A 27,102-nucleotide genomic window follows, 5' to 3' on the forward strand; every position below is an offset into this window, starting at 1 on the left:
TCCCTAGTAGCCCGGCGAAGGATCTTGCTAATGTGGAAGTAGGCGAAGCCCCCCAGCCTGGAGGCCTGGATAAATGATATGGCTGGGTTCATAAAGTTGGAGAGGATTAAGTTCGCCTTGAGGGAGTCTGCGCAAGGGTTCTACAGGCGGTGGCAACTATTCCTAGACTATCTCGCGGAGCGTTAGAGGAAGGTTGGTCAGCAGCAGCAGCAACCTTGGGGGGGGGGGGGGGGGGGGGGGGGGGATTGCCTGGGAGGGTGGATGAGCAAGAGATAACATGAAGGGTTGGGGAAACTGGCACGTACGGGTGAGGGCCAGTGTACAAAGCTGTGTAAATATATCATTTTGCCATGTATATATCTTGCTCTGCGCGATTTCTCGTTTTTTTTTTGTTACGGGGGGGGGGGGGGGGGGGTATTGTTTGTAAGGGAGAAAAATTGTGTTGAAAAACTTTAATGAATATATTTTTTTTAAAAAAGAATTCCTGCCTCACAGCTCCGGGACCCGGGTTCAACTCCGACCTCAGGTGACTGTATGTGAAGTTTACACGTTCGCCCCATGTCTGCGTGGGTTTCCTCCCACAGTCCAAAGATGTGCAGGTTCGGTGGATTGGTTATGCTAAATTGCCCCTTAGTGTCTAAAGGGTTAGATGGGGTCACTGGGTGGACAGAGTGGAGGTGTGGGCTTAAATAGGGTGCTCTTTCCAAGGGTTGGTGATTCATTTGTGGTTAGGTAACCCCGGACCAGCTGTCAGGCCTGTCGAAACTATCAACATCCACTGCGATGAATGTTCCATGCTGCAGCGCTCCAGGTTTTACAAACAAAAAGACATGGCAAGCCTCCATGAGGTGGCTTTAGGGGTAGTATCTTTCAGAACATAAATTTACTATTCATACAGACAGAGGTGAGAAATGGGTTTGGAATCAGATGTAATTTAAACAGAAAGCACTCTTCTGATTTTTTTTCTACTAAGATTGAGAAATAAAGCTTAGGAGTTAAGAAAATGAGGGTATCTTTCCTCAGTGTTATGGTGAATTGTTTACAATTACTTACAAATGTTAAATTAGGGTACAGTAGAAGTATTATTTTAAAATTTTATTTCAGGCCGATGTTTGAATTTCTCACTTTATTTGACTGTAAAAACAGGAACTCTTGCTTTTTTGAATGAAATGGATAAAGTTTTTTTTTTAAATTTGAGTGACGATGTACCAAATATTATAATAATTAAAATTATATTCTTCAAATAGATTATTAGCAAACATTGTGACATAGTAATTGCAGCAGAACATCTGGTGAACATGAACCAAATGACAATGAAAATTTATTACCAGTTATTTCTATTATTGAAGACACCAATGAACACTTTCAGTTTGGTTACAGCACCTCCACTCAGTTAACCTACACTGCTACTATAGGGACAACTGACAAGCAACCAGAAAATTACCAAGTATTGAGAAGACTATTTAAATCCCACTTAGAACAAAAACTTCACCGTGTGGAAATGTCCATTAACAAGATCATTAAATACATGATGATTTAAATTTGTCTACGAAATTAAACTGCATTTAAAATGGAAATGTTCCTCGTTAATCCATGCTTTTTGAGATCATAAATTGAACTGAAAGCCACTCACCTATCATCAAGTTCCACTCTTTTCATGCTGTGCAGGTGTAGAACAGCCAGTATTATCGCCACCAAGAATATGACGGCACAACAAACTCCAACACTGATATAGAACACACGGGTGGAGGTAGTGGGTGCCGTGTGTACAGCATCAACTGTTAGGAAGTCAAGCACAAAAGATGGAATATGAAACTATCACCATTCATACAAAGAGATAGATAGATTTGTAACGGCTAAGTCCAATAAAATTAACTGATATTTTTAAGGAATTAACTGAAGTAAACGGGAATATCGAAGGATGAGGTTATTTGGACTTCCAGGAGATATTCAAAAAAGTTCCACATTAGAGACTGTGGCTAACTGTTAGTAGTTTTTCCCTTTAATTTCCCTTTGTTCGCATTTATTTTATCATTTTTTGTCCAAGGACTCATAATGAGAATGTAATCCCAACCATGGACAGCCGGTAGCATTGTGGTTCGCACAATTGCTTCACAGCTCCAGGGTCCCAGGTTCGATTCCCGGCTTGGGTCACTGTCTGTGTGGAGTCTCCCGGTGTGTGCGTTGGTTTCCTCCGGGTGCTCCGGTTTCCTCCCACAGTCCAAAGATGTGCAGGTTAGGTGGATTGGCCATGATAAATTGCCCTGAGTGTCCAAAATTGTCCTTAGTGTTGGGTGGGGTTCGAGTTATGGGGATAGGGTGGAGGTGTGGACCTTGCGTAGGGTGCTCTTTCCAAGAGCCGGTGCAGACTCAATGGGCTGAATGGCCTCCTTCTGCACTGTAAAGTCTATGATTCTATGATACGACTAAATTGCCCTTGGTGTCCAAAAAGGTTAAGTGGGGGTTGCGGGGATAGTGTAGATACGTGGGCTTGAGTGGGTTGCTCTTTGTAAGGGCCGGTGCAGACTCGATGGGCCAAATGGCCTCCTTCTGCACTGTAAATTCTATGATTCTATATCAACACTATAAGCACCTGCTCCCCCACCGCTGCGCTTCCGTGAACTAGCCCACCCCCAGATCACCTGGCAGCCCCTGTCCATGGCGCCTAACATCCTACCCCCCCTACACTGATTCTCTCCCCAACAGTCTCCTGGTGCAAACAACAACATCAAAATTTAAAGACCAAAAGCGATGGGAACAAACCTCCACAGAAAAACAAAAGATAATGGCCCACAGAGGGAAAAAAAACCTCCTCCAAAGTTCAATGTACTCCTTCTCCAGCTAGTCCATTGTCTCTCAATCTTCATCACTTCCTCCGGCATCACAAAATAATACTCTCGACTTTTGTAAGTTACCCAGAGGTGAGCCAGGTACAGTATTTCAAACTTCACCCATTTCTTAAAGAGGGCAGCCTTCACTTTAAAGCCCGCTCTCCTCTTGGCCAGCTCCTCACCCAGGTTCTGGAACACTCAAAACTTTGCTGCCCTCGCAGGTACACTGCCTCGTCTGCCTAGTCCACTTCAGGATCCGCTCCTTGTCCAGAAACCAGTTCAACCGCACCACCTTCATCCTCAGCGGCTTGTTGCCCTGCAGCTTGCTCATCAGCGCACTGTACGCCCGGTCCACCTCCAGCAGCCATTCGAAGACCCCCTTTCCCAGCAACTTGTCCAACATCTTCGCCGCATACGATCCAGTGTCCGCTGCATCAATAACCTCTGGCAACTCCACAATCCTCAGATTCTTCTCCCGGAGCAGTTCTCCAGATCCTCCACCTTCTCCGGAAGCTGCTTGTGGGTATCTCGCATCACTCCCATCTCGGCTGCCAACGAAGTAAGCTGCTGCTCATGCTCACTCACCGTCTCCTCCACCTTTTGGATCACCTGGCTTTGAGACTCCAACCTCATCTCCACGCGGTCGATCCCCATTTTAAGCAGATCCACCGTCCTCACTAGGTCTTCCAGAGACTCTTTCCTCTACTGGGTGAACTTCTCGTTCAAGAAGTCCACAGCTGTTCCATAGACCACCGCCATTTTCCCATGTGTCCCAGAAAAAGTTTCTCGCTTCTTTTGCCTAAACTGACTTCTGGTCCTCAAATCCATCCACTGGTGGAAAAAACCTTCCTCCATCACCCCTGCTTCTTTTTACACCAAAACATTCATAGATTACATAGAACATACAGTGCCGAAGGAGGCCATTCGGCCCATCGAGTCTGCGCCGACCCACATTAATCCCTCACTTCCACCTTATCCCCGCAACCCAATAACCCCTCCCAACCCTTATGGACACTACGGGTAATTTAGCATGGCCAATCCACCTAACCTGCACGTCTTTGGACTGTGGGAGGAAACCGGAGCACCCGGAGGAAACCCACGCGGACACGGGGAGAACGTGCAAACTCCGCACAGACAGTGACCCAGCGGGGAATCGAACCTGGGACCCTGGCGCTGTGAAGCCACAGTGCTAATCACTTGTGCTACCGTGCTGCCCAATTCGCTCGTTAATTGGGGAAAAGATCCAAAAACAGACTGTCACAAGTGGGAGCTACCAAATGTGCGACCACTCACACCATGGTCGCCACCAGACGTCCGTCTAAATACTTCTTAAGAGACAAAATTGTACCCGCCTCTACTACTGCGCCTTGCAGTTCGTTCCAGAAACTTAAGATCTTGTATGTGAAAAAATTGCCCTTCTGAATCCTCTCCCCTCTCACCTAAAACCTATAGCCCTCTAGTTTTAGATTCCCCTACCTTTGGGAAAAGAGATTGACTTATCAATGCCATTCATTATTTTATAGACCTTTATAAGATCACCGCTAAGCTTCCAAAGCGCCAGGAAAAAAAGTCCCTGAATATCCTGCCTCTCCTATAACTCAAACCATCAAGCCCCGAGCATCCTAGTACAGCTTTCCTGCACTAATATCCTTTCTATAATAGGGTGATCAGAATTGTGCAGGAAGTGTAACCAATGTCAGCTCCTCACAGACCGTGTGGTATCGGTTGGAGCAACAGTTGGATACACTTAGGAGCATGCAGGTGGCGGAAAATGTCATCGATAGGATGGTAAAGACATGGTCACACACAAGGTGCAGGCAGACAGATGGGTGACCGCTAGAAAGGGCAGGCAGGCAGTGCAGGAATCCCCTGTGACTGTCCCACTCTCTAACATATACTGTTTTGGATACTGTTGGGAGAGATGCACTATCAGGGGAAAACCACAACAGCCAGAACAGTAGCATCACAACTGGCTCTGTTGCTCAGCAGGGGAGGGCAAAGTGCAGGACGGTAATAGTTACAGAGGACTCTATAGTAAGGGGCACAGATAGGCGCTTCTGTGGACATGAAAGAGACTCCAGGATGGTATGTTGCCTCTGTGGTGCCAGGGTCAAGGATGTCTCTGAACGAACACAGGACATCCTGAAGGGGGAGGGTGAACAGCCAGAGGTCTTAGTACACACAGGTACTAACGAGAGATGCAGGAAAAGTGATGAGGTCCTGCAGAAGGAGTCCAGGGTGTTAGGCTGTAAATTTAAAGCAGGTCCTCTAGGGTTGTAATCTCAGGATTACTTCCTGTGCCACGTGCCAGTGAGGCTAGAAATAGGAGGATAGTGCAGCTAAACACGTGGCTAAACTGGTGGGGTGGGAGGGAGAGTTTCAGATTTCTGGACCTTTGGGATCTCTTTCGGGGTAGGTGGGACCTGTACAAGAAGGACTTGTATCTAAACTGGAGGGGCACCAATATCCTGGCTGGGAGGTTTACTAGAGCAACTCGGGAGGATTTCAACCAGTATGGCAGGGGATGGGAACCAGAGCGCCAGCTGAGGTGGTGTCTGAAATGATGGAGAAATAGAGAACAAAAATAAGAGAACAACATCATTCTCAGGCAGAACAAAACAGATGACAAGTGTGAGAAGGGAGGTGGACAATGCAGGACTGAGAGTAAATGTGCGCAGCACATGGAAGAAGGTAAATGAGTTTGTTGCGCACATTGAAATTGGCCGGTACGACGTTGTGGGCATCACACAGGCGTGGCTGCAAGGGGATCAGGGCTGGGATCTAAATATGCAAGGATAAGTGTCTTATCGAAAAGACAGGCAGATGGACAAAAGGGGCGGGGTTGCACTGTTAGTGAGGAATGAAGTTGGGCAGCACGGTGGCGCAGTGGCCCTGCAGCCTCACGGCGCCGAGGTCCCAGGTTCGATCCCGGCTCTTGGTCACTGTCCATGTGGAGTTTCCACATTCCCCCGTGACTTAATAGAGGTTTATAAGGTAATGAGGGGGATAGATAGAGTAGACGTTCAGAGACTATTTCCTCGGGTGGATGTAGCTGTTACAAGGGGGCATAACTATAAGATTCAGGGTGGGAGATATAGGAGGGATTGTCCGAGGTAGGTTCTTTACTCAGAGAGGGGTTAGAGTGAGGAATGGACTGCCTGCTGTGATAGTGGAGTCGGACACTTTAGGAACTTTCAAGCTGTTATTGGATAGGCACATGGAGCACACCAGAATGACAGGGAGTGGGATAGCTTGATCTTGGTTTCCGACAATGCTCGGCACAACATCGAGGGCCGAAGGGCCTGTTCTGTGCTGTACTGTTCTATTATCTATTATATTACAATAATCATGGGGGACTTCAATATGCAGGTGGACTGGGAAAATCAGATTGGTAGTGGGTCCCAAGAAAAGGTATTTGTGGAATGTCTAAGAAATATTATTTGGGAGCAGTTTGTGACAGAGCCTACTAGGGAACAGGCAATTCTAGATTTGGTGATGTGCAATGAGGCAGATTTGATTAGGGAACTTAAGGTGAAGGAACTCTTAGGGAACAATAACCACAATATGATAGAATATGCAGCTTGAGAGGGAGAAGCTGCAATCAGATGTTACGGTATAGAAATGAAAAATGAAAATCGCCTATTGTCCCAAGTAGCCTTCAATGAAGTTACTGTGAAAAGCCCCTAGTCGCCACATTCCAGAGCCTGTTCGGGGAGGCTGGTACAGGAATTGAACCGTGCTGCTGGCCTGCCTCAGTCTGCTTTAAAAGCCAGCTATTTAGCCCAGTGTGCTAAACCAGCCCCTGGTATTACAATTAAATAAGGGTAACTGCAAAGGCATGAGGGAGGAGCTGGCCAGAGGTGGTTGGAAATGGAGCCAAGCAGGGAAGACAGTGCAACAGCAATGGCAGGAGCTTTTGGGAGGTTATTCGGGAGGCACAACAGGAATTCATCCAAAGGAGGAGGAAACATGCTATGGGGAGGACAAGGCATCCATGGTTGATGCGGGAAGTCAAGGACAGCATAAAAGAAAAAGAAAAAGCATACAAAGTGGCAAAGATTAGTGGGAAGCCTTTAAAAGCGAGCAGAGGACAACTAAATAAACAATAAGGAGATTAAATATGAGTGCAAGGTAGCTAGGAATATAAATGAAAATAGGAAGTTTGTTTTCAAGATATAAAAGGTAAGAGAGGCAAAAATAGACATTGGACCACTGGAAAATGTGGCTGGAGAAGTAATCATAGGAAACAAGGAAATGGCAGACAAACTGAATAGTACTTTGCATCAGTCTTCACGGTGGATGAATAAGGGTAACTGCAAAGGCATGAGGGAGGAGCTGGCCAAAGGTGGTTGGAAATGGAGCCGAGCAGGGAAGACAGTGCAACAGCAATGGCAGGAGGGATGCAGAATGGCCACCCTTCACGGTGGGATGCCAGTGCTCCAGGAGAATCAGGGGCAGAGGTGAGTGCAGTGACCATCACGAAGGAGAAGTTTCCGGGGGAACTGGAAGGCCTGAAGGTGGATACATCACCTGGACCGGATGGACTACACCCCAGAGTTCTGAAAGAGAGAGCGGAGGAGATTGCGGAGGCATTGGTGGTGAAATTCAGGAAAAGCGGGAGGCAGAGAGGGTCCCAGAGGACTGGAAAGTAGCTCATGTAACACCGCTGTTTAAGAAGGGAGGGAGGGAGGCAGAATATGGGAAATTATACGCCGGTTAGCCTGACTTGGGTCATTAGTAAGATTTTAGATTAATGATGAGAAGTGCATGATAAATTAGGACTGAGTCAGCACGGCTTCGTCAAGGGGAGGCCATGTCTGACAAATCTGTTCAAAGTTCTTTGAGGAAGGAACAAGAAAGACAAAGGAGTACCAGTGAACGTGATTCATTTAGATTTCTAGAAGGCCATTGACATGGTGCTGCACGGGAAGCACAGGGGGCAGCATGATCGCACAGTGGGTAGCACTGTTGCTTCACAGTTCCAGGCTCCCAGGTTCGATTCCCGGCTTGGGTCAGTGTGTGTGTGGAGTCCGCACGTACTCTCAGTGTCTGCGTGGGTTTCCTCCGGGTACTCCAGCTTCCTCCCACAAGGCCCGAAAGACGTGCTGTTAGGTAATTTTGGCATTCTGAATTCTCCCTCTGTGTGCCGGAACAGGCAACTAGGGGATTTTCACAGTAACTTCATTGCAGTGTTCATGTAAGCCTACTTGCGACAATAAAAATTCTTAAATACGTTAAGAGCCCTGGTGTTAAGGATAAGATCCTGGCATGGATAGAGGATTGGGTGACTGGCAGGAGGCAGAGAGTGGGGATAAAGGCGTCTTTTTCAGGATGGCAGCCGGTTACTAGTGGTGTGCCTCAGGGGTCGGTGCTGGCACCACAACATTTCACAATATACACTTATTATCTGGCAGAAGAAACTGAAGGCACTGTTGCTAAGTTTGCAGGTCTGTGGAGGGAAAGGTAGTATTGAGGAAGCAGGGGGGCTGCAGAAGGGACTTGGACAGGCTAGGAGAGTGGGAAAAGAAGTGGCATAGAACATACAGAGCAGAAGGAGGCCATTCGGCTCATCACGTCTGCACTGACCCACTTAAGCCCTCACTTCCACCCTATCCCGCTAACCCAATAACCCCTCCTAACCTTTTTTGGTCACTAAGGGCAATTTATCATGGCCAATCCACCTAACCTGCACATCTTTGGACTGTGGGAGGAAACCGGAGCACCCGGCGGAAACCCAAGCAGACACGGGGAGAACGTGCAGACTCCGCACAGACAGTGACCCAGCAGGGAATCGAACCTGGGACCCTGGCGCTGTGAAGCCACAGTGCTATCCACTTGTGCTACCGTGCTGCCCATTGGAAAAATGTGAGGTTACGCACTTTGGAAGGAGGAATGGAGGCATAGATTATTTTCTCAATGGGGAAATGCTTAGGAAATCAGAAGCACAAAGGGACTTGGAAGTTATTGTTCAAGATTCTCTTACGGTTCATGTTGGTATCAATGGAAGCATTCATGTCAAGATGACTAGAATACAAGACCAGGGAAGTATTTCTGAGGCTGTATAAGGCTCTGATCAGACCCCATTTGGAGTACTGTGAGCACTTTTGGGGCCCGTATCTAAGGTAGGTTGTGCAGGTCTTGGAAAGGGTTCAGAAGTGGTTCACAAATGATTCCTGGAATGAAGAGCTTGTCGTATGAGGAACGATTGAGGGCTCTGGGTCTATACTCGTTGGGAGTATAGAAGGATGAGGGGGGATCTTATTGAAACTTATAGGATACTGCAAGGTCTGGATAGAGTGGACGTGGAGAGGATGTTGCCACTTGTAGGAAAAACCAGAACCAGAGGATACAATCTCATCGAAAGGGGTTATCCTCAAAACAGAGATGAGGAGGAATTTCTTCAGCCAGTGGGTGGAGAATCTGTCGAACTGTTTGCCGCAGAAGGCTGTGGAGGCCAAATCACTGAGAGTCTTTAAGACAAAGATAGATAGGTTTTTGATTAATAAGTGGATCCGGGGTTATGGGGAGAAGACAGGAGAATGGGGATGAGAATAATATCAACCATGATTGGACGGTGGAGCAGACTCGATGGGCCGAGTGGCCTAATTCTGCTCCGACGTCTTATGGTCTGATGTACACAGTATTCCAAGTGTGGTTTGCAAATGTCTTGTACAACTTGAGCAGGACGTCCCAACTCCTGTATTCAATGTTCTGACCAATGAAACCAAGCATGCGAATGCCTTGTTCACCACCCTGTTCATCTGTGACTCTACTTTCAAAGAGCTATGAACCTGTACTCCGAGATCTCTTCGTTCTATAACTCTTCCTAACACGTTACCATTAACTGAGTATGTTGTGCCCCAATTTGATCTATCAAAACACATCGGCTCACATTTAACAAAATAAAACTCCATCTGCCATTCATTGGCCCACTGGCCCAATTGATCAAGGTCCCGTTGCAATCTCTTTTTTTAAAAAATATTTTATTGAAAATTTTTGGTCAACCAACACAGGACATTGTGCATCCTTTACACAATATTATAACAACACAAATAACAATGACCTATTTTATAAACAGAAAATGAATAAATAATAAATAACAAAAATGAAAACCAACCCTAATTGGCAACTGCCTTATCACAAGTAACACTCTCCAAAAATATAATTTAACAGTCCAATATATAATTATCTGTAGCAACGACCTATACATATTATACAGTATATATTAACAACCCTGAGAGTCCTTCTGGTTCCTCATCCACACCCCTCTCTCCCCCCCCCCCCCCCCCCCTCCCCGGATCCTGGGCTGCTGCTGCTGCCTTCTTTTTTCCATTCCATCTATCTTTCTGCGAGGTATTCGACGAACGGTTGCCACCGCCTGGTGAACCCTTGAGCCGACCCCCTTAGGACGAACTTAATCCGCTCTAGCTTTATAAACCCTGCCATGTCATTTATCCAGGTCTCCACCCCCGGGGGCTTGGCTTCTTTCCACATTAGCAATATCCTACGCCGGGCTACTAGGGACGCAAAGGCCAAAACATCGGCCTCTCTCGCCTCCTGCAGTCCCGGCTCTTGTGCAACCCCAAATATAGCCAACCCCCAGCTTGGTTCGACCTGGACCCCCACTACTTTCGAAAGCACCTTTGTCACCCCCACCCAGAACCCCTGTAGTGCCGGACATGACCAGAACATGTAGGTGTGATTCGCTGGGCTTCTCGAGCATCTCGCACACCAATCCACTACCCCAAAAAATGTACTGAGCCGTGCTCCAGTCATATGCGCCCTGTGTAACACCTTAAATTGAATCAGGCCTGGCACACGAGGACGATGCGTTTACCCTACTTAGGGCATCTGCCCACAGCCCCTCCTCAATCTCCTCCCCCAGCTCTTCTTCCCATTTCCCTTTCAGCTCATCTACCATAATCTCCCCCTCGTCCCTCATTTCCCTATATATATCTGACACCTTACCGTCCCCCACACGTCTTTGAGATTACTCTGTCCTGCACCTCATGCGTCGGGAGCTGCGGGAATTCCCTCACCTGCTGCCTCGCAAAAGCCCTCAGTTGCATATACCGGAATGCATTCCCTTGGGGCAACCCATATTTCTCGGTCAGCGCTCCCAGACTTGCGAACTTCCCATCCACAAACAGATCTTTCAGTTGCGTTACTCCTGCTCTTTGCCATATTCCAAATCCCCCATCCATTCTCCCCGGGGAAAACCTATGGTTGTTTCTTATCGGGGACCCCACCAAGGCTCCCGTCTTTCCCCTATGCCGTCTCCACTGTCACCAAATTTTCAAAGTCGCCACCACCACCGGGCTTGTGGTGTATTTCTTCGGTGAGAACGGCAATGGGGCCGTCACCATAGCTTGTAGGCTAGTCCCCCTACAGGACGCCCTCCCCAATCTCTTCCACGCCGCTCCCTCCTCTTCCCCCATCCACTTACTCACCATTGAGATATTGGAGGCCCAGTAGTACTCACTTAGGCTCGGTAGTGCCAGCCCCCCCCTATCCCTACTACGCTGTAAGAATCCCTTCCTCACTCTCGGGGTCTTCCCGGCCCACACAAAACTCATGATACTCTTTTCGATCCTTTTGAAAAAAACCTTCGTGATCACCACCGGGAGGCACTGAAACACAAAGAGGAATCTCGGGAGGACTACCATTTTAACTGCCTGCACCCTCCCTGCCAGTGACAGGGATACCATGTCCCATCTCTTGAAGTCCTCCTCCATTTGTTCCACCAATCGCGTTAAATTTAACCTATGCAATGTACCCCAACTCTTGGCTATCTGGATCCCCAAGTAACGAAAGTCCCTAGTTACCTTCCTCAGCGGAAAGTCCTCTATTTCTCTGCTCTGCTCCCCTGGATGCACCACAAACAACTCACTTTTCCCCATGTTCAGCTTATATCCTGAGAATTCTCCAAACTCCCAAAGTGTCCGCATTATCTCTGGCATCCCCTCCGCCGGGTCCGCTACATATAACAACAAATCATCCGCATACAGAAATACCCGGTGTTCTTCTCCTCCTCTAAGTACTCCCCTCCACTTCTTGGCACCCCTCAATGCTATTGCCAGGGGCTCAATCGCCAGTGCAAACAGTAATGGGGACAGAGGGCATCCCTGCCTTGTCCCTCTATGGAGCCGAAAGTATGCAGATCCCCGTCCATTCGTGACCACACTCGCCACTGGGGCCCTATACAACAGCTGCACCCATCCAACATACTCATCTCCAAAACCAAATCTCCTCAGCACCTCCCACAAATAATCCCACTCCACTCTATCAAATGCTTTCTCGGCATCCATCGCCACCACTATCTCCTCTTCCCCCTCTGGTGGGGGCATCATCATTACCCCTAGCAGCCTCCGTATATTCGTATTCAGCTGTCTTCCCTTCACAAACCCAGTTTGGTCCTCATGGACCACCCTCGGGACACAATCCTCTATCCTCATTGCCATTACCTTGGCCAGAATCTTAGCGTCTACATTTAGGAGGGAAATAGGTCTATAGGACCCGCTGCGGGTCCTTTTCCTTCTTTAGGAGAAGCAATATCGTTGCCTCAGACATAGTCGGGGGCAGCTGTCCCCTTTCCTTTGCCTCATTAAAGGTCCTCATCAGTAGCGGGGCGAGCAAGTCCACATATTTCCTGTAAAATTCAACTGGGAATCCATCCAGTCCCGGAGCCTTCCCGCCTGCATGCTCCTAATTCCTTTCACTACTTCCTCTATTTCAATCAGTGCTCCCAGTCCCACCCTTTCCTGCTCCTCCACCTTGGGAAATTCCAGCCGGTCCAGAAAGCCCATCATTCTCTCCATCCCATCCGGGGGTTGAGCTTCGTATAATTTTTTATAAAATGCCTTGAACACTCCATTCACTCTCTCCGCTCCCCACTCCATCTCTCCTTCCTCATCCCTCAATCCCCCTATTTCCCTCGCTGCTCCCCTTTTCCTCAATTGGTGGGCCAGCAACCTGCTCGCCTTCTCCCCATATTCGTACTGTACACCCTGTGCCTTCCTCCACTGTGCCTCTGCAGTACCCGTTGTCAGCAAGTCAAATTCAACGTGTAGCCTTTGCCTTTCCCTGTACAGTCCCTCCTCCGGTGCCTCCGCATATTGCCTGTCCACCCTCAGAAGTTCTTGCAGCAACCGCTCCCGTTCCCTACTCTCCTGCTTTCCTTTATGTGCCCTTATTGATATCAGCTCCCCTCTAACCACTGCCTTCAGCGCCTCCCAGACCACTCCCACCTGGACCTCCCCATTGTCATTGAGTTCCAAGTACATTTCAATGCACCCCCTCACCCTTAGACACACCCCCTCATCTGCCATTAGTCCCATGTCCATTCTCCAGGGTGGGCGCCCTTCTGTTTCCTCCCCTATCTCTAAGTCCACCCAATGTGGAGCGTGATCCGAAATGGCTATAGCCGTATCCTCCGTTCCCCTCACCTTCGGGATCAACGCCCTTCCCAAAACAAAAAAGTCTATTCGCGAATAGACTTTGTGGACATAGGAGAAAAACGAAAACTCCTTACTCCTAGGTCTGCTAAATCTCCACGGGTCTACTCCTCCCATCTGCTCCATAAAATCTTTAAGCACCTTGGCTGCTGCCGGCCTCCTTCCAGTCCTGGACCTCGACCTGTCCAGCCCTGGTTCCAACACCGTATTGAAATCTCCCCCCATTACCAACTTTCCCACCTCTAGGTCCGGGATGCGTCCTAGCATACACCTCATAAAATTGGCATCATCCCAGTTCGGGGCATATACGTTTACCAAAACCACCGTCTCCCCCTGTAGTTTGCCACTCACCATCACGTATCTGCCCCCGCTATCCGCCACGAAAGTCTTTGCCCCAAATATTACCCGCTTCCCCACTAATATAGCCACCCCCCTGTTTTTCGCATCTAGCCCCGAATGGAACACCTGCCCCACCCAACCTTTGCGTAGTCTCACCTGGTCTATCAGTTTCAAGTGCGTTTCCTGTAACATAACCACGTCTGCCTTAAGTTTCTTAAGGTGTGCGAGTACCCGTGTCCTCTTTATCGGCCCGTTCAGCCCTCTCACGTTCCACGTGATCAGCCGGGTTGGGGGGCTTTTTACCCCCCCCCTTGTCGATTAGCCATCCCCTTTTTCCAGCTCCTCACCTGGTTCCCACGCAGCTGTGTCCCCCCCCAGGCGGTGCCCCCCCGCCCATCCCACCCCATACCAGCTCCCCCCTCTCCCCAGCAGCAGCAGCCCAATAATTCCCCCCTCCCACCCCCCCCCACTAGATCCCCCACTAGCGTAGTTACACCCCCCGTGTTGCTCCCAGAAGTCAGCAAACTCTGGCCGACCTCGGCTTCCCCCCGTGACCTCGGCTCGCACCGTGCGATGCCCCCTCCTTCCTGCTTCCCTATTCCCGCCATGATTATCATAGCGCGGGAACCGAGCCCGCGCTTCCCCCTTGGCCCCGCCCCCAATGGCCAACGCCCCATCTCTTCCACCTCCTTTCCTCCCCCCACCACCTCCTGTGGAAGAGAGAAAAGTTACCACATTGCAGGATTAATAACATAAAACTCCTCTTTCCCCCCTTCTTCGCCCCCCATACTCGCCCCACCATTTTGTTTCAAACGTTCTTTTTTTTTTAAATAACCCGCTCATTCCAATTTTTCTTCCACGATAAAAGTCCACGCCTCATCCGCCGTCTCAAAGTAGTGGTGCCTCCCTTGATATGTGACCCACAGTCTTGCCGGTTGCAGCATTCCGAATTTTATCTTCTTTTTGTGAAGCACCGCCTTGGCCCGATTAAAGCTCGCCCTCCTTCTTGCCACCTCCGCACTCCAGTCTTGGTATAGGCGGATCACCGCGTTCTCCCACTTACTGCTCCGAGTTTTCTTTGCCCATCTAAGGACCATCTCTCTGTCCTTAAAACTCCCGTTGCAATCTCATATAACCTTCTTCACTATGCCACCAATCTTGGGTGTCATTTGCAAACTTCCTAACCATGCCTCCTAAATTCTCATCCAAATCATTAATATAAACAAATAGCAGTGGACCCAGCACTGATCCCTGAGGGACACCGTTTGTCACAGGACTCCAGTTTGAAAAACAAGCCTCGTCAAACCAATTTTGTATCCAGTTGGCTACCTCACCCTAGATCCCGTTAGATTTAACCTTATGCAACAACCTACCATGCAGTACCTTGTCAAAGGCCTTGCTAAAGTCCATGTAGACAACGTAATCTACCTTCTTGGTCACCCTTTCAAAAAAAAACTCAATCAAATTCATGAGACATGATTTTCCACTCACAAAGCCATGATGACTGTCTAGGGACAGTCCTTGCCTGTAGATCCTGTCTCTCAGAATACCTTCCAATAGCTTACCCACCAGACGTTGGGCTCACTGGTCTGCAGTTCCCAGGCTTTTCCCTGCGACCCTTCTCAAACAAAGGCACAACATTTACAATTCTCAAGCACCTCACCTGTGGCTGTCGACGATTCAAATATCTCTGAACAAAAAAAAAGAACAAAGAAAAGTACAACAGGTTTGTTTCAAACACTAGCTAGTGTTTGAAATAAACCTGTTGGGCTTTAACCTGGTGTTGTAAGACTTCTTACTGTGCTCACCCCAGTCCAACGCCGGCATCTCCACACCAAGAAAAGTACAGCACAGGAACAGGCCCTTCGGCCCTCGAAGCACGTGCCGACCATGCTGCCCGACTAAACTACAATCTTCTACACTTCCTGGGTCCGTATCCCTCTATTCCTATCCTAGTCATGTATTTATCAAAATGCCCCTTAAATGTCACTATCGTCCCTGCTTCCACCACCTCCTCCGGCAGCGAGTTCCAGGCACCCACTACCCTGTGTAAAAAAAACTTGCCTCGTACATCGACTCTAAACCTTGCTCCTCGCACCTTAAACCTATGCCCCCTAGTAATTGACCCCTCTACCCGAGGGAAAAGCCTCTGACTATCCACTCTGTCTATGCCCCTCATAATTTTGTAGACCTCTATCAGGTCGCCCCTCAACCTCCATTGTTCCAGTGAGAACAAACTGAGTTTATTCAACCGCTCCTCATAGCTAATGCCCTTCTGCACCCTCTCTAAAGCCTCCACATCCTTCTAGTAGTGTGGTGATCAGAATTGAACACGATACTCCAAGTGTGGCCTAACTAAGGTTCTATACAGCTGGCACATGACTTGACAATTATTATACTCAATGCCCCGGCCAATGAAGGCAAGCATGCCGTATGCCTTCTTGACTACCTTCTCCACCTGTGTTGCCCTTTTCAGTGACCTGTGGACCTGTACTCCTAGATCTCTCTGACTTTCAATACTCTTGAGGGTTCTACCATTCACTGTATATTCCCTACCTGCATTTGACCTTCCAAAATGCATCACCTCACATTTGTCCTGATTAAACTCCATCTGCCATCTCTCCGCCCAAGTCTCCAAACGATCTAAATCCTGCTGTATCCTCTGACAGTCCTCATCTGTATCCGCAATTCCACCAACCTTTGTGTCCTCTGCAAACTTACTAATCAGACCAGTTACATTTTCCTCCAAATCATTTATAAATACTACGAACAGCAAAGGTCCCAGCACTGATCCCTGCGGAACACCACTAGTCACAGCCCTCCAATTAGAAAAGCACCCTTCCATTGCTACTATGACCTAGCCAGTTCTGTATCCACCTTGCCAGCTCACCCCTTTTCCCGTGTGACTTCACCTTTTGTACCAGTCTACCATGAGGGACCTTGTCAAAAGCCTTACTGAAGTCCACATAGACAACATCCACTGCCCTACCTACATCAATTATCTTTGTGACCTCTTCGAAAAACTAGATCAGATTAGTGAGACACGACCTCCCCTTCACAAAACCATGCTGCCTAATACGTCCATTTGCGTCCAAATGGGAGTAGATCCTGGCTCGAAGAATTCTCTCCAGTAATTTCCCTACCACTGACGTAAGGCTCACTGGCCTGTAGTTCCCTGGATTATCCTTGCTACCCTTCTTAAACAAAGGAACGACATTGGCTATTCTCCAGTCCTCCAGGACATCACCTGAAGACAGTGAGGATACAAAGATTTCTGTCAAGGCCTCAGCAATTTCCTCTCTAGCCTCCTTCAGTATTCTGGGGTAGATCCCATCAGGCCCTGAGGGCATATCTACCTTAATATTTTTCAAGACGCGCAACACCTTGTCTTTTTGGATCTCAGTGTGACCCAGGCTATCTACACACCCTTCTCCAGACTCAACATCCACCAATTCCTTCTCTTTGGTGAATACTGATGCAAAGTATTCATTTACTACCTCGTCCATTTCCTCTGGCTCCACACAGATTCCCTTGCCTCTCCTTCAGTGGGCCAGCCCTTTCCCTGGCTACCCTCTTGCTTTTTATGTACGTGTAAAAAGCCTTGGGATTTTCCTTAACCCTATTTGCCAATGACGTTTCGTGACCCCTTCTAGCCCTCCTGACTCCTTGCTTAAGTTCCTTCCTACTTTCCTTATATTCCACACAGGCTTAGTCTGTCCCAGCCTTCTAGCCCTGACAAATGCCTCCTTTTTCTTTTTGACAAGGCCTACAATATATCTCTCACTATCCAAGGTTCCCGAAATTTGCCGTATTTATCCTTCTTCCTCACAGGAACATGCCGGTCCTGAATTCCTTTCAACTGACACTTGAAAGCCTCCCACATGTCAGATGTTGATTTACCCTCAAACATCCGCCTGCAATCTATGTTCTTCAGTTCCCGCCTAATATTGTTATAATTACCATTCCCCCAATTTAGCACATTCACCCTAGGACCACACTTATCCTTGTCCACCAGCACTTTAAAACTTACTGAATTGTGGTCACTGTTCCCGAAATCATAGAATTTATAGAATGTACAGTGCAGAAGGAGGCCATTTGGCCCATCGAGTCTGCACCGGCTCTTGGAAAGAGCACCCTACCCAAGGTCCACACCTACACCCTATCCCTATAACCCAGTAACCGCACCCAACACCAAGGGCAATTTTGGACACTAAGGGCAATTTATAATGGCCAATCCACTTAATCTGCACATCTTTGGACTGTGGGAGGAAACCGGAGCACCCGGAGGAAACCCTCGCAGACACGGGGAGGATGTGCAGACTCCGCACAGACAGTGACCCAAGCCGGAATCGAACCTGGGACCCTGGAGCTGTGAAGCAACTGTGTTATCCACAATGCTACCGTGCTCCCCTACTGAAACTTCTACCACCTGGCCGGGCTCATTCCCCAATACCAGGTCCAGTACAGCCCCTTCCCTAGTTGGACTCTGCTAGGGGACCCACAATTTCCTCCCTAGCCTCCCACAAAGTCTGGGATACATTTAATCAGATCCCGGGGATTTATCTACCTTGATGCACTTTAAGACTTCCAGCACTTCTTGCTAAGTAATATGCACACTCCAAATTCCCAAACATCCATGCCTTTCTTAACAGTACATACCGATGAGAAATATTAATTTAGGATATCACCTATCTCTTGTGGATCCGCACCTAGGTGACCTTGTATATCCTCAAGAGGCCCTACTCTCTCCTGAAGTTAATCTTTTGCTCTTTATATATTTGTAAAAACTCTTCGGATTCTCCTTTGCCTTATCTGCCAAAGTAATCTCACGTCCCCCTTTTACCCTCCTGATTTCCCTCTCTTTCCTCCTGTTCTATCTTTCCTGAAGCATCTATACCCCGAAACATTGAGCTGCCAGTCCCGCCCCTCCCTTAGCCATGTTTCAGTAAAAGCTATAATATCCCAGTCCCATGTACCCATCCATACACTGAGTTAATTTGCCTTGCCCATCTGGCCTTTTGCATTGAAATAAATGCAATTTAATCCAGACTTCCCTTGCTCTCTGCCATGCTTTCTCAGACCATCTATCTGGCCATGTTTTGTGCACTTTCCCTATGGTTTATTTCTCTGAGCCTTACCGGATCAATTCACTGAGTTCTCCGAAGTCTCTATACTCTGTACTGTGGCCCTTTTTGATTTTGACTTGGGTTTCTCTGCCTTTCACTTTTCCTCCTGCTTTTTGTTTCTGTCCCCATTTTGATTTGCTGACTGCCTGCATTAGTTCCCATCCCCCTGCCACATTAGTTTAAACCCTCCCCAACAGCACTAGCAAACACTCCCCCTAAGGCATTGCTTCCAGTCCTGACTCTGCCCAATCCTGCAATTGTCTACCAAGTGCTTTGCTGTGAAATCTTTCATAATGGCATTTTTACCACTGTCAACGTTTGCTGAATGGTCTATAATTTCATGTCTTTTCTCTACCTCCCTTTTTAAATAGCGGATTGTTCCAGAGTCTACCGAATCTTGGAAGATGACCACCACTGCATCCACTATTTCTTGCGCCACTTCCTTAATTACTCTGGGATGTAGATTATCAGATCCTGGGGATTTATCAGCTTTCAATCCCATCAATTTCCTTCCTAATACTGATTTCTTTCCGTTATTTTCTCTCACTAGGGAACTGTTAAACTCTTTAACCATCTTGGTTGATTGTTGTGCCTTTTTGGTGCCTAATGCGTCCTAAAGATTTGATGGTAGTTTTGCCAAACTTATACTATATATTCACAGTGAGGCCTGCCTGTTAAAGCACTTTTAAACCCTACTGGGCTCGATGAACGTATTCTTCCTTGGTAGCAGCTTAAATGAGCAGATTGTCCATGTGGCAAATAATTCCTTCTCTGCCTTTGAGGATGTTGGACATGCGTTGAAAGGTTGCTGGCACAGGGGATATGCCAAAAGGAAGCTGGCCGAAACAAAAGCGACCAGAGTCAACAACTTGGATTCTTGGTCAAGGGGGATCTGCCAAAAATCACTTCCAGCTTCATTTTGGACAACTTTACCATACTGCAATCTACTGACACCATCGGGTGTCTCTCTGAATGGCTTTGCGCATCTGTGTCAGGTCAGCACCGAGCCTGATTTTGCCATGAGGTTTAGGGACTGTAACTAGCCTGGAGAACCACTTTGGAGGCACATGATAGAACTCCTTGATGCAGCATCCTGTCAATTTGCTCTTTGATTTTCTCGATCAGTGAGTGAGGTACTCTCCTTGGGTTAAATAAGAAGACTTGTTTGCTTTTTAAAATGTATTCTTTCAAGGAATGTGGATGTGGCAGGCAAGGCCAGCATTTGTTGCCCATCTCTAATGGCCCTCGAATGGAGTGACTTTTCTTTTTAAAAGAGTCACCAATTTTTGTATCTGCGACGCGATACTCAATTTTGAGCTTTCCTCGGAACAACCTAGAAAATTCACGCCTAAATGTGACTAAGTTTCATTCTTGTTGGCCGTTTATAGAACATCAAGTCCTGAATACTGAGTCACACTGATTGGAGTAATTTCTGATTCTGTAGGATATAAAGAGTTTCATTCATTTATGTCCAAGGGTTGTCATGATGTGACCCATCAACATCTGTGCCTCCTGGCCCTTGTAGCTTTATTTTTGACGGCTGGATCTCAACATCACTAAGTCAATCCAATTTATCTGATAAATTATGAAACCAGCCCCAGTGTCCATTTTAAATTCTGTATCCTTTGACTTCCAACTCGATAGACCAGACATCTTTTACTCCTCCCAGAAAATCTTTCTGTCCTTATTTCCAATTTAGTGTACTGCTGCCGTTGTCATAATGGTTAAAAGTGTGTTACCATCTCGTCCCATATATTGTGCTTTAGACCTACATGATATTAAAATGTCTGGTCTTGCCATAGAGAAAGCATTCAGCTCCCCTTACTGGGCATTCTCTGTGGTGATGTTACTTTTTGGCACCTCATCTGGAATGTTTTAAAATAGGTGAAAAGGTTTCTTCCCTCCCCTTCGGCTTTTGACAGGCTTCTTAGTGGACGGGGCTCTTGACTTTGGGCCTGCATGCACGGTAGCATTGGGCAGCACGGTAGCATTGTGGATAGCACAATTGCTTCACAGCTACAGGGTCCCAGGTTCGATTCCGGCTTGGGTCACTGTCTGTGCGGAGTCTGCACATCCTCCCCGTGTGTGCGTGGGTTTCCTCCGGGTGCTCCGGTTTCCTCCCACAGTCCAAAGATGTGCAGGTTAGGTGGATTGGCCATGATAAATTGCCCTTAGTGTTGGATGGGGTTACTGGGTTATGGGGATAGGGTGGAGGTGTTGACCTTGGGTGGGATGCTCTTTCCAAGAGCCAGTGCAGACTCGATGGGCCGAATGGCCTCCTTCTGCACTGTAAATTCTATGAATGCCGGATCAACCCCTCCGAAGCCTCCCGAAGTACAGCCAATTCTGCTATTGCAGCTCCACCTTGCCTTGCTAACTGTTCAATCTTCTCCAATATTAAATTCTCCTTGGATTGCAAAGGCCCAACAGCGCATCGTCGAGCACACCAACCACATTGCGGCTGCAAATTAACACAACTCATGCTTTAAAGCTCCATAACCGCTACTACTGGCCAGTCAATACAAGTCTTTGAATAATAAAACAAGGGATTCTTCTGGCCTTTGGCTCCTTTGGTTTAATCTCACCCATTCAATGACCATATTCTTCTTATGTCAGAAGTAACTATCGAAAATCCTCATAATCTCCTTCTAGGATGCAGAGGTGTCATGACATCATTAGGAATGGCTCCAATTGCTAACATGGTAGTTTTGTGGCTTTTTTTGCAAGTCCAAAATTGTCCGGTACCTTTTGAATGGTCATCTCCAGACCTCCCATTGTTACAGACCCTGTTGGAAGGGTTGTGTAAGGGATAGTATCTGTTCAATGGCTGCCAACATAATGGGTGGCTCACTGTTCGTACATAGAATCATAGAATTTACAGTGCAGAAGGAGGCCATTCGGACCATCGAGTCTGCACCAGCCCTTGGGACGAGCACCCTCCTTAAGCCCACACCCCCGCCCTATCCCTGTAACCCCACTTCAATTTTGTGGACACTAAGGGCAATTTAGCATGGCCAATCCACCTAACCTGCACATCTTTGGACAATGGAGGAAACCGGAGCACCCGGAGGAAACCCATGCAGACATGGGGAAAACATGCAGACTCCGCACAGACAGTGACCCAAGCTGGAACCGAACCCTGGAGCTGTGAAGCAACAGTGCTATCTAGTGTGCTACCGTGCTGCCCATTGGGCCAAATGCCCTCAGTCTGTGCTGCAGGGATTCTATGGTGTTATGATTATCATTATCTGATTAAACAAACATTTCCCTTTACTCGACAAATAAGGCATACAGTACAAGAGCAAGGGCATGATGCTGAACTTGTAAAAGACATTAGCTCAGCCTCAGCTGAAGTATTATGTACAGTTCTGGGTGCCATAATTTAAGAAGGGGGTGAAGGTATTGGAGAGCTGAAAAGAGACGTGAATGGTTACAGGGACACAGAACTTAAGTTGTGAAAGTAGATGGGAGAGGTTAGGATTGTTTTACTTGAGAGGAGATGTTGATAGCGATGTTCAAAACCATGAGGGGTCTGGACAGAGTAAATAGGGAGAAATTGCTCCCACTCCTGAAAGCAGCAAAGCCGAAACAGCACAGATTCAAACTTGCAAAAGCAATAAAAGAACAATTTCACACACCGAGTGGCAAATGCACTATCTGAGAGCTTGCTGGAGGCCAGCTCAATCGAGGAATTCAACACTGATTTAGACTATTATTTGAAGAGGAAGAGTGTACAAGGTTTATCAGGGGAAGGCAGGAGATTGGCGTTATGCGCAATGCTCATTCAGAGAGTCGGTGCAGACATAATGGGCCAAATGGACTCCTTCTGGGCTGTAACAATTCTGTAATTCTATGAATACAGCCAACCTTCCCAAAGTCATTACTCACATGCAGTTCTTCCATCTTTGCTGCTGTTTTTCCCTGGATAAATGAGCGATTTTTCTTCCTGTTCTGGTTCTGGAGAGATATAAACAAAAGATGTAAGGTAACTTTTTTAAAAATATGAATAGTTATTCGCGCTCAAATATGTTTTGCCTCCAGTATTAGATTGGTAAGTACATGATGAAGTACACACTCCTGGAGTAGCACAGCTAAAAGATTCCAAATCGAAAGAAAACATTTTTCAAACAAATGACTAACAATGCTTTTTATAAGAAAAGTGGACAGATGTAACAGCAGACTTTTATAGCTAGTTAGCCCATCATTTCTGTGCTGGTGTTTTGCCAACACAATTTATTTTCTTTTGCCCTTTCCTGGGTGTCCGCTTGCTGTCCATTCATTCATTTCCCCTGAACTACGTAGCTTGCTTGGCCATTTCAAAAGAGAAATCAAAACTGCTGCGGGTCTGGAGTTACATGGAAGCCACAACAGATTTCCTTCCCTAAAGGGCATTTATGAACCAGATGGGCTTGTATAAAAATCAAAAATGGTTTTGTGTTCATCATTCGACTTGCAATGCCAGATTTTTTTTTATTGAATTTAAATTCCACCATCTGCAGTGGTGAGATTCAAATCCTCATCCCAAGATCATTTCCCTGGGTCGCTGGATTGTCCAGTGACAATAACACTATGCCACCATCTCCTCTCAAATCTCTCCCTCAAATATTCAATAAGCTTTTCCATAAAAACAATGGTAATTGCCTAAACCACTCCATGACTACAGTAAGAAGTCTTGCAACACCAGGTTAAAGTCCAACAGGTTTGTTTCGATGTCACTAGCTTTCGGAGCGCCGCTCCTTCCTCAGGTGAATGAAGAGGTATGTTCCAGAAACATATATATATATATATATATATATATATATAGACAGATTCAAAGATGCCTGACAATGCTTGGAATACGAGCATTAGCAGGTGATTAAATCTTTACAGATCCAGAGATGGGGTAACCCCAGGTTAAAGAGGTGTGAATTGTGTCAAGCCAGGACAGTTGGTAGGATTTCGCAGACCAGATGGTGGCCAGGTCCCGGTTGAGGCCGCACTCATGTGTGCGGAACTTGGCTATAAGTTTCTGCTCGGCAATTCTGCGTTGTCGCGCGTCCTAAAGGCCGCCTTGGAGAACGCTTACCCGGAGATCAGAGGCTGAATGCCCTTGACTGGTGAAGTGTTCCCCGACTGGAAGGGAACATTCCTGCCTGGTGATTGTCGCGCGATGTCCGTTCATTCGTTGTCGCAGCGTCTGCATGGTCTCGCCAATGTACCACGCTTCGGGACATCCTTTCCTGCAGCGTGTGAGGTAGACAACGTTGGCCGAGTCGCACGAGTATGTACCGCGTACCTGGTGGGTGGTGTTCTCACGTGTAATGGTGGTATCCATGTCGATATCATTACACCAGCTCTCGGTGGCCATCAATGACCTTGATCATTCACAGTTAGTTATTGGATGGTGAGGGCAGAAGACTTGGAAGGGGTGAAATGAAAAGAGGTAAAATGAGTGAGCGGTGTTGAGTGGAGTATTCCAGTAATGATATGCATGGTAGCATTCTAATGCGCAGGCATGTGCATGTCAGTGCGTGGGCATGTGCGTGTCAGTCCGTGGGCGTGCGCGCGTCAGTGCGCGGGAATGTGCGCGTATGTGCACTGGTGCGTCAATGCGTGGGCGCATGCATGTCATTGCGCATGCGTGCGCACCAGTGCGGGCGCGTGCCTGTCGGGGTTGCCGAGTGTGTCGGGGCCTGCTTGTCAGGGAGTGCGTGCCGGCACGGGCATGTCGGCAACGGAGTGTCGGTGTCAGCACGTGCGTGTTGGTGTGTGTATCGCTTCGAGTCGCCCGGTGCGTGTCGGCGTAGGTGCGCGCGTGTCCGTGCGCGCGTGTCCGTGCGCGCGTGTCCGTGCGCGCGTGTCCGTGCGCGCGTGTCCGTGCGCGCGTGTCCGTGCGCGCGTGTCCGTGCGCGCGTGTCCGTGCGCGCGTGTCCGTGCGCGCGTGTCCGTGCGCGCGTGTCCGTGCGCGTGTAAGCATGGTGCGTGCTGGAGCGTGTGAGCTGGTGTCGGCGTCGGCCAGTCGGTGTCGCCGCGTGCCTGTCGGCACCTATATGTCGGTGCCAGCACGTACGTGTCAGTGTCGCCGTGTGTATTGCCGCGAGTCACCATGTGTGTGTCGGTGTAGTTCTGTGTGTGTATGTGTGTGTGTGTGTGTGTGTGTGTGTGCGCGTGCGTGCATATCAATGCGCGTGCGTGTGTGAGACAATGCATGCGTGCTCATGCCGGCGCGTGCCTGTCGTTGCGTGCCTGCCGGTGTAGGCGCGTGCGTGTCTGGGCGTGCTTGCCGCAGTGTGCGTGTCAGCTCATGAGTGACGGTGCGTGTATCGGCACGAGTCACCGTGCTCGTGTTGGCGTAGGTACATGCCACGCACCGGTAAGTCTGCTTGCCCATGCATCAGTTATGAGTGCATGTGCACGTTGGTATATGTGTGCGTGTGCTGGTGTATGTGCGTGCAGCGTCTAGAGTGAGACAGTGCGATTCTCTCCATAGCCCTGAGAATTTTTCCTCTTGTAAGTATTTATTCAATTCTCCTTCAATAATTACTACTGAATCTCTTCTATGAGGCTGTGCCTTCCAGATCAGAACAGTGCATTCAGAATATGTATTTTTCTCACACTGCAATTGGTGGAAGAGTCAATTACTAGCAGACATAGGTTTAAGGTGCGAAGGGCAAAGTTTAGAGGAGATGTGCAAGGAAAGTTTTTTTACACAGAGGGTAGTGGGTGCCTGGAACACACTGCCAGGGGAGGTGGTGGAAGCAGGTACAACATTAACGTTTAAGGGGCATCTTGACAAACACATGAATAGGATGGGAATAGATGGATTCGCGGGGTGCATAGGAGTGTAGAAGATATTAGGTTACATGGGCAGCATGGTCGGTTCAAGCTTGGAGGGCCGAAGGGCCTGTTCCTGTGCTGTACTTTTCTTTGTTTGTTCTTTTGCCAAGTATCTTAATTGTGTGTCCACTGGATTTTGACCTTTCATAGAATCATAGAATTTACAGTGCAGGAGGAGGCCATTCGGCCCATCGAGTCTGCACCGGCTCTTGGAAAGAGCACCCTACCCAAGGTCAACACCGCCACCTTATCCCCATACCCAATAACCCCACCCAACACTAAGGGCAATTTTGGACACTAAGGGCAATTTATCATGGCCTATCCACCTAATCTGCACATCTTTGGACTGTGGGAGGAAACCGGAGCACCCGGAGGAACCCCACGCAGACACGGGGAGGATGTGCAGACTCCGCACAGACAGTGACCCAAGCCGTAATCGAACCTGGGACCCTGGAGCTGTGAAGCAATTGTGCTATCCACAAGGCTACCGTGCTGCCCATGGTAAACAGTCTCTAGTTATGTACTCACCAAAACCCTTCAGGATTCTGAGTACCTCTATCAAATCTACATTTTACTGTTCTAAGGAAGATAAATCTCATTTATAGGCTCAGAGTAGCATCTCTATTTTTTTGATGAGTGATTCAGGATCAAACTTTTGTCTTGTTGTTTTCATGTGCGAGGGAAGATCAGCCAGGCTTCCTCACAATATCCAGCAACTTAACATATTGAGACAATAGATAAAGCAAGGTCATGCTCTGTTATGAAGCAGCCCCGCACTATATAAAGCGTTACACGACAACTATATGGGAGCAGAACTGAGGCCATTCAAGGAATTTTTACGAGAAGAATCCAAAATTGCAAATCTAGTCACAAACATTATATTCATCATAAATTCATCTAACTTCACTCTTAAAACTAAAACAACAGTGTTTCAGTAATCGCTTGGGATGGGGTACAAAGGACGGACAAAACACTTGTACATCGCACTCCTTACTTTTGTAGCAGAGTTTCCTCCTCTTGAAGTTCAGGACTGTGATGTTCTTTGAAGAGTGAATCGTCAGGTTAAGCAGCACTTCCATGGTCACCTCGGAATCAAGTTTTCCTGTGCATAAGAGGTCCACTCGAAATACTACAAAAGACCAGGAAACTTGTGAAGCTTTTTGTTAATTTCTGCCTGGCCAAAGACCCAGGGTACAAAACTGCAACTTTAAATATAAATAAACTTCAGTAGTTCAGTTATATGACAACTGCCAATTATGAATTTACTATGTGGACTTCGGCAGCAGATAAAATCTATAAAAAGGAGCGAATGGATAAGACTCCTGAAAATATAGAGAAATCACACAAACTGACATCTTTATAGCTTTTATCCAGCTCGCACAGCTCCCAATGAGATGAGGAGCTGCGTGCAAAAAGTTGTTTCTAGATATACATTTGGATTCACAGTTGCTTCACAAGAATTTTAAATAAATTTTACTGAGGCAGGAGAATAGTTCCAATAGTTTTTACAGCAATACCAGCCAAAAAGCAGGTTAC

General features: G+C 47.6%; 1 protein-coding gene across 1 annotated transcript in view; it reads right to left on the bottom strand.

Moving 5' to 3' along the window:
• LOC140390089 (tyrosine-protein kinase RYK-like) overlaps positions 1-26,692 on the bottom strand; it is a 352,210-nt gene extending 325,518 nt beyond the window's left edge. Inside the window, exons 1-3 of the mRNA XM_072474993.1 lie at positions 26,561-26,692; positions 22,639-22,707; positions 1,634-1,778 (exon numbers count right to left, since the gene is read on the bottom strand). Coding sequence (XP_072331094.1) covers positions 1,634-1,778; positions 22,639-22,707; positions 26,561-26,645 — 299 coding nt within the window. The 5' untranslated portion in view covers positions 26,646-26,692. The remainder of the gene's footprint in view (positions 1-1,633; positions 1,779-22,638; positions 22,708-26,560) is intronic.
• Between the last annotated feature and the right edge of the window lie 410 nt (positions 26,693-27,102).

This window comes from Scyliorhinus torazame, chromosome 14 (genome assembly GCF_047496885.1).
Source record: "Scyliorhinus torazame isolate Kashiwa2021f chromosome 14, sScyTor2.1, whole genome shotgun sequence".
NCBI classification, from domain to species: Eukaryota; Metazoa; Chordata; class Chondrichthyes; order Carcharhiniformes; family Scyliorhinidae; genus Scyliorhinus; species Scyliorhinus torazame.